Genomic DNA, 7,480 nt, shown 5'->3' on the forward strand with positions numbered 1-7,480 from the left:
CACACACACACACACACACACACACACACACACACACACACACACACTACGCACATGTGCTCTCACACACTACACACGTGTACACACTCGCATGTTCTCACACAACACACATGTACACACATGCACACACTCCCACTACACACACACACCATACATGTACACACATACTCACATACAATGGAAATGGAGAGAACAGAAGGAAGGAAGCCCTCACCCTGCTGCTTGGAGGTTCACCGCCCTCAGGGGAAGGGAGCATTTATCCAGAGCCTTGTCTGGCCCAGCTCCCAGATCTCACCTCCAACCCTTTGCCATTCCCAGGACCTTCACCCTGATCCCAACTTGGGCTCCTCCCCATGAAGAAGCTGCACCATCTGGTCTGAAAAGCCTCCCGGCAGGGCCGTAAGGGTCCAGGGCAGGGGCCTTTGGGTCCTCTCCACTCACCAATGGTCTTCACAGCCCCCACTCGGCCCTCACTCCTTCAGGCCGAGGGGGAGCCACCTTCCCTGGTGCTACCAGGACTGGGAGCGGCCATGGATCTCACCTCATCAAAGATCTCCAGGTAGAAAGAGTCGACGCCAGGGGGCACCGTGCACTGAATCACTTTGTTCCAGCGAGGGTTCTTGGCGCCATTGTGGGCAGTGGCCGTCTCATACACAGCATAGCCCAGCCGGATTCGACAGTATGGGTCCATTCGGGTCACTCCATAGTTCTTTGCCAACTTTGCCTACAAGAAAACCGAGTCAGGGAAAGGAGCGCAAGGGCAGGGAAGCCCCTGCCAATCGCCCAGGCTCCTCGCACTCTGCCCAATGCTTTCTCCCTGGCTCCTGCTGACCTGGGAGCCACCCACCCAAGGGCTTGTGGAGAGCTTCCTGACGGAGACAGGCGTCCGAAGGTGCCCGGGCTGCCACGGCAGTGGCGAGCTCCCCATCCTCACAAGGGCTTCAAGCAGAGGCCAGATGCCCCCCGCAGGGGGGAACAAAAACGTTCAGCCAGTGCCTGAGGAAGTGGCTGGTCACTTCATGCACAGACCAGGTAACTAAAAGACATAAAACACTGTTTCTGCCGCCTGACCTCACATTCCAGCTTTTACTGCCTGCCTGGAAAGCAGAGGGCACACACGATGGCAGAGGGGGCGGGCACAAGGCGGGAGCCAATTACAGCTTCCTCATTCCCCAATGAGCTGCCACGGGAAGAAGCCGTGGTGCCGACAGCTCGATTAGGAAAAAAGGGTTCAAGAGGAACAAACTCAGCCCTAGCCTCCTTCTTCTCACCCCCACCTGAACCTCCCAGGTCCATCGCGGCTGCAGCCCTGGGGCGCCAGGGCCTTGCCAGCGGCAGTCAGCTGTACTTCCTTTAGTGGCTGGCTCTCCCAAGTAGTGGGTGCCCCCTGAGGGCAGGCCTCGCCTCAGAGGGAATGGATGGAGCCCCAATAAGTGCTTACCCTACCCTCCCTGAAGCCTGAACAGCAGAAGTTACCCTTGGGATGTCCATCCCTCATCCTGGGGTGACCCGAGGGCTCCGGGCATGTCCAAGTGCAGGTGCCTTGGGGCCCTCAGAGCGGCCTCTCCTGAGGGAGGGTCTAGTGCCTGCCGGCAGTGCCCACCCCCAAGTTGGTTCATTAGGTCGTGTCACAGGGGCAGACAGTGTGATGGGGCGGCCCCCTCATCTTCTTCGCTTCAGAACCCATGTATGGACCTTCATTCAAAAGAGCCGTGGCAATGTGCCTGCCCACAAGGACAGCCTCAGGGGGCTCAGGACTGCCCCAGTCTGGGGGGCTGGCCCCAAAGACAGAAGGAACTCACTGCCCCAGAAAGCCCCTGTCTCCAGGGCCAGAAGGGCTGACAGGATGCAAGAAAGCCCAGCAGCTACATTGAATGGAAACGTTTAGGTGAGGTAGCAGATGAGACTTTACTTAAAAAATACATTTTAGCTTCCAGAACCATATGGATCTACAGGGGACTTCTACCCAACATTTAGAAAAGAATGAACTCCCAATTTTACATGAACTGTTTGTGAGAATAGGAAGAAACAGCAGCTTCTTAAATCCCTTCTATGACACAAACCTAGTGCTGATGCCTAAAGCAGGGAGAGATAAATCATCAAAAGAAAACTAAAGAAACGAGCAAAGAAGAAAAAGTGCTGAATAAATCAGTAAAGAAGCCACAGCAGTATCTAAGAGAGCCAGGGCCCATGTGACAGACAAGCTGCGTCAGAGGCTCGGCCGTGTCTAACCCCTCTGACGTTTTCCTGGCAGATCCTGGAGCATTTGCCATTTCCTTCTCCAGCTCATTTGACAGATGAGGAAACTGAGGTAAGCAGGGTTAAGTGACTGGCCCGGGGTCACACAGCTAGTAAGTGTCTGAGGTTGGATTTTAACAAGTTTTCCTGATTCTAGGCCTGGCACTCTGTGCAGTGTGCCACCCAGCTGCCAGGAAAATTAGGGAAACTATGCACAGAATAGGCCATATTAAAAATAAAAATTCTCATCACGATCTATCAAGAAATGCAGAATGGGCTTTTACCAAACATAACACCCTTTATCTCAAAAAGACTAGAAAACAGAGGGAGAAATGGGATGCTGTTTCCTATGGTTGGCGGTCTTGGTGTAAAACCAAGGACTGTAATTAAAATGAAGGCAGAGAGGTCCACTGGGACCAGAGGATCCAGTATGATTAGAAAAAATAATGCAACAAAAGCAAACAAACGGAGACAAATAAACGCAGGCACACACACAACACACAATTCTATCTATATAGTAAAGTGTTTGCTTTTGGCAAATGACGCGTTACTGACAGGGAGTGAAGAGTCCGCCCGAACTCCACAGTTAACCTCAGTAAAGCAGCAGGATAAGAGTGCCCCTCCCCCACCGTTCCTCAGCAGGTCTACAGGTGGTGCTGAGGGGGAGGGGAGGCACAGCCAGAGCGAAAGCCCGGGGCCTGGACACAGAGCTCCACTTGGCTGTGGTCGTCAAGGGTCACACTGCACCCGAGCCAGAGTAGACGGGAGAACAGAGAGGAAGCTTCTGCACAAACCCACACGGACCATGGCACTTTCCCAAAGGGGAAAGTCTGCCAGGCAATGTCTCTGCTGAGGCCTGATGCCCTACCCGAGTGCACATGCACACGCACGCACACGCTGCAGCGGCTGTGGGAGGTCAGGCAAAGCAGGGGGTCCCCCTCTGCCTCCGGCCTGTCTGGACAGAACCATCACTAGCCGGGGAGCTCCCTGGGGGCAGGGTTTCTTCCGTCTCTGACCCAGTGTTGCTCCTGCTTTCCTGCCAGGAAGGTGGCCCGAGATGGAGGTGGTGGAGACAGCGGGAGCGTCCAGGGCCCCCTGCCACATTCCAGATCCCTCGTTTGCCTCATCTACTAAATGGGCCTCAAGTGGAGGGAGGGCAGTGGCGAGACCACCAGAGGCCACTGTCAGAAGATGAGACCAGAAAAACCTCCCACAGGCCTGGTTCAACGTCAGAATGCCCAAAGGGCCAGGTGCCTCCAGCATGACAGCACCAGATCCCCGCTCTCTGCACCCAAGGCCCTCTGAAGGAAGAGACCGGAGGTCAGGGGCTTCGGTCTGACAAGGCAGCACTCAGGAAAGGTGTGGCTGCCGTAGGCAGTGGACAAGCCACTGTCCCTTCCTCTCTAAGCCTCTCTTCTGTTTGTCTTTTCTGGCCTGAAATCAGACAGAGAAGTCTGATTCCTAAATTCACAAGAAAAAGGTCAAACTCATTTGATCAGGGAGTAAGTGAGCCAGAGAAGGACTGGAGAGCTTTCCCAACGTCCCCCCACAGCAGCTCCCACCTTTCCAGCCCAACAGCCGAGGCAGTCTGTGGGTTCTCCAGAGCCCCACCGCTGCGTGGCCCCCTTCCCAAGAGGCCCTCCACCTTCGCTAAGAGCCCACAAGCTTCGATGATCAAAGCTGCCCCAAACACACTCAGGAGAGCTGGGCTCCCTGAGGACATGTGCCTGGTGATGGAGGATATCCATGGCAGGGACCACGCAGCCAAGGGGACTCCCCAGATCCGCCGATCTGCGTGGTCATGGTGCTGACTATTTCAAATCCCAAACTGTTATTAGACAAGCCTCTCAATCACATACCAGGACAAAATAAAACCATCACACTAACAATCCATACAGGAAAACATGAGTGGAAGGGAATGCCTATGTCCAGGCTGGGACATGCAGATGGACAGAATGGTCTGCATTTACCCCCAGGTGCCCCAGCACGCCTCTCGCCTCTCCCCTCCCCCCTTTAAATTCAATGTTGTTGGGACCCCTGGCACAGCCACCCCCTCCAAGGAGACCAGGCGGCAGTGATGTACGTGTAGGGAGTGGACAGGAGGAGGCTGCAGCCTACTCGGGACAGTGATCCCAACACAAGGCACACCACTGAGGAAACATGGCAGGTCCTCAACAAGTGTGTGGGATCCCAGATGGACGGCCAGTGGGTGCACTGCCCGCCCCTACCCTCTGGGGATGGTGCGCCCAGCCAGAGCCCCAGAGAACAGGGTCTCTGGGGCAAGGAAAGTGCATGTCACTCTCAAGGCAGCCGGGGCATAGTCAGCAAGGTCAAAGCTTGGTCTGCTTCCCACTGCCCCAGCAGGGTTTTCAACATAAACCTGCATAGGAGGAGACAAATCACTCCCAGCACAAAGAAGGGCCCTGGAGAGCTGGCCCTTCAGGGCATTCTTCTGTGGAAGGCTGCAGCCATTTCCATGCTCCCAGGCAAGCTCAGGCAGGCAGCCTGCTCTCTGGGCAGACCCCAAGGGAGGCAGGGAGCCAGTACCTGCACCACGGTGATGCTGAGTCGGCCCACGGTGTTCAGGGCTCCGCCATACTGCAGCTGCTGCGCTGCCTGGGCATCCAGCTGGATCTGTTGCTGCTGCTGCGTGGGGGTGATGCGCAGGAAGTCCTGAGGCAGCTCACCAATGTAAACCTAGAGGAAGAAAGAGGGAGCCGGCTGAGCGGGGCCTGGGCGCCTCTGGCCTTGGGGCTGGGGGGGCGGGGAGCTTCTGCCTCTCTGCATGGCTCCTGGCACCGGCACCGTGTGCCCCCACTGGCCTCTCCTGCGGCAACATGGCGTCATGGGGCCCTCCTGGGGGACCTCCCCAGCTCAGCAATCGATGCCCCGGCCCCCAGAATTGGCCGAAGAAATTGAGGGAGGGCAGAGGACAGACTTTCACTTCCCACTCCCACCAGCTCTGCCCCTCCTACAGGAGCCCAAGACGACAATGTTCCCAGGGCTGCTGCAAGCCCATTGCCAAATCACATCACGGGGCACTCAGTCTCCTCAAAGCCCAACACTTGATTTCAGAAGAGTGGGGAGGAGGAAGGGAACAAGCATCCACAGAGGGCCTGCCCGGTGCCTGGAGCTTGACCTTTCCCAACTCTCTCCCCTGTGTGTCCGAGTGTCTCTTCTCCATCCCACCTCCCCCGGCCCCAGCCTTTCCCATCTCACACTTGGGACGTTGAGGGTTTTGTCCCCGCCGGCCAGACTGTCTTTATTTATCTCTAGCGCATTTAGTCTCATGACGTCTGGCCCCAGGCTGCAGAGTCTCAGGGTCCTTCCCTCGGGCTCGTGACTCTCCCAGCTCTGTGCCAGGCGGGCACATGGGCCACAAACACCCTGGATAAGAGCGGTCCCCGGGGCCTCCTAGCACGACCACCATGCGTCTGGGGCAGAGAAGGCGCTCGCCCGCTCCGCGTCACGGGTAAGGAGGGCCGCGGCTGCGCTTGTCCGGCGACCCTCGGCGAGGGCCCTGGCCAGTGGCGGGCACGCCTGACGCGCCGTCACACCCGCAAGCCCCGAGGAAGCATCCAGCCTGCCCTATCTCACAGACGGTGGGACTTCGGCCCAGCCGCCCCGCACCGCGCCCCGCACCGCTCGGGGCTGCGGAGGCAGGTGCCCTTCCACAGAGATCAAAGCAGTGGGCAAGTGACCGGCAGGCGGGGAAACTGAGGCAGCGGCCCGGCCCGGGGCTCCCCTAAAACAGACACTAACGATCTTCACGCGGGACCGGCAAACACGCAAGGAAATAAAGAGCCAGGCCCGAAGGAGCCCCGCGCGGGGGTCTCGCGCCGTCACCCCCCCCCCACAGACACGCAGCGCCCCCCCCCGCCCCCCCAGAAAGGCCGCTTCGGCCTCGGGTCCGCAGGGGGAGGCGCGGGGCCAAAGTCCTTCCCCGAGGAGGGGGAGGGGCTGCCCTGAGGGGTCACCGGGGAGGGCGGGGCCAGAGCCCGGCCGAGTCACGGGGTCACGGAAGGGGCGTTTCTGGGGGGCCGCCCCACGGACCGGACGCGGGGAGGAAGGGGGTCCCGGCCCCTCCCCCACGGCGGGGGGGGAGGGGGGACCCCGGGCGGCCCCCCCCAAGCCCCCCCCCAGCAGCCCCTCCCCGGGGCCCCCGAGCGCCCCGCGCCTTACCGGGCCCCGCTGGGTGCTGACGGTGGTCGCCATGGCCGCGTCAGCCGCTCCCCTCCCGGAGCGCCTCCTCCTACGCCTCTGCCGCCGCCTCGGGCTCGTCAGCTGACTGACCGCCCGCCCGGCCCCGCCCCCGGCCCCGCCCCTGGCGCGCGGCGCGGGCACGCACTGCGCAGGCGTAGGGAGGGCCCTGGCTGGCGGAGGGTGGGGCAGCTTCCGCTTCCGACGCCCTCTGGGTTCCAACCTGCCCCCGGCCGAGCCCGGATGTTCCCGGACAGAGTCGCGCCTGCGCAGTTCGCCGTCCTCGCGCATGCCCCCTGGCTGCCGTTCTGGCTCCAGCACCCAGCCCCTTCCGCCTAGGGCGTGGGTGGCGCAGGGAGGGGGCTGGGCGGGCAGGGGATCTCAAAGGACTTCCGCGAGGGAGGGTCCGGCTAGTTCCCCGCCCCCCATCTCTGAAATACCTCCGGGGCCGGGGAGCCCACCTCCTTTGCAGGCTGCTTCCCCGGCATGGGCGGAACGGCTACAGACCAAAGGCGCCGCTCTTGCTGCCTCAGTTCCCCGGGTTTGCCCTTTCTTGTGTTGGCCCGGTCCTGGAGAAGCCGGGGAGCCTCTTCGCCCACTCCCCGCCCCCACCTGCGATCTGCCCCTCGGAAGAGCCCCCCTCGCTGCGGATGAGTCCTGGGCTGACAAGTCCAGCCCTGACCTCGCTCTGCCTCACTTCCATCCACAGGCATCGCAAACTCGGCTTGGTCAAAGCAGAACTCGTCATCTCTTCCCCAGACCTTCCTTCTACAACACACCCACTCCCCCAGCGCCCCAGACTCTCAACCTAGGAGGCTCCTCATTCTCTCTGCCCCAGATACAAGATGGTACCAAGGCCTGTCCATTTCACCTCCTGCCGCATGTCTGGTCCCTTTCACCTCCTGCCGCATGTCTGGTCCCTTTCACCTCCTGCCGCATCTCTGGTCCCTTTCACCTCCTGCCGCATCTCTGGTCCCTTTCACCTCCTGCCGCATGTCTGGTCCCTTTCACCTCCTGCCGCATGTCTGGTCCCTTTCACCTC

At 60.0% G+C, this 7,480-nt stretch overlaps 1 protein-coding gene across 2 annotated transcripts in view; it reads right to left on the reverse strand.

The window, feature by feature from the left end:
- TOLLIP (toll interacting protein) overlaps positions 1-6,549 on the reverse strand; it is a 17,699-nt gene extending 11,150 nt beyond the window's left edge. For both annotated transcript variants that reach the window (XM_069107328.1, XM_069107327.1), the window contains exons 1-3: positions 6,421-6,549; positions 4,786-4,935; positions 542-724 (exon numbers count right to left, since the gene is read on the reverse strand). In XM_069107328.1, coding sequence (XP_068963429.1) covers positions 542-724; positions 4,786-4,935; positions 6,421-6,453 — 366 coding nt within the window. In that variant the 5' untranslated portion in view covers positions 6,454-6,549. The remainder of the gene's footprint in view (positions 1-541; positions 725-4,785; positions 4,936-6,420) is intronic.
- Positions 6,550-7,480: the final 931 nt, after the last annotated feature.

This window comes from Petaurus breviceps, unplaced genomic scaffold (assembly GCF_028583685.1).
Source record: "Petaurus breviceps papuanus isolate PSGF00001 unplaced genomic scaffold, PetGlider_PUasm1.0 89917, whole genome shotgun sequence".
Taxonomy (NCBI): Eukaryota; Metazoa; Chordata; class Mammalia; order Diprotodontia; family Petauridae; genus Petaurus; species Petaurus breviceps.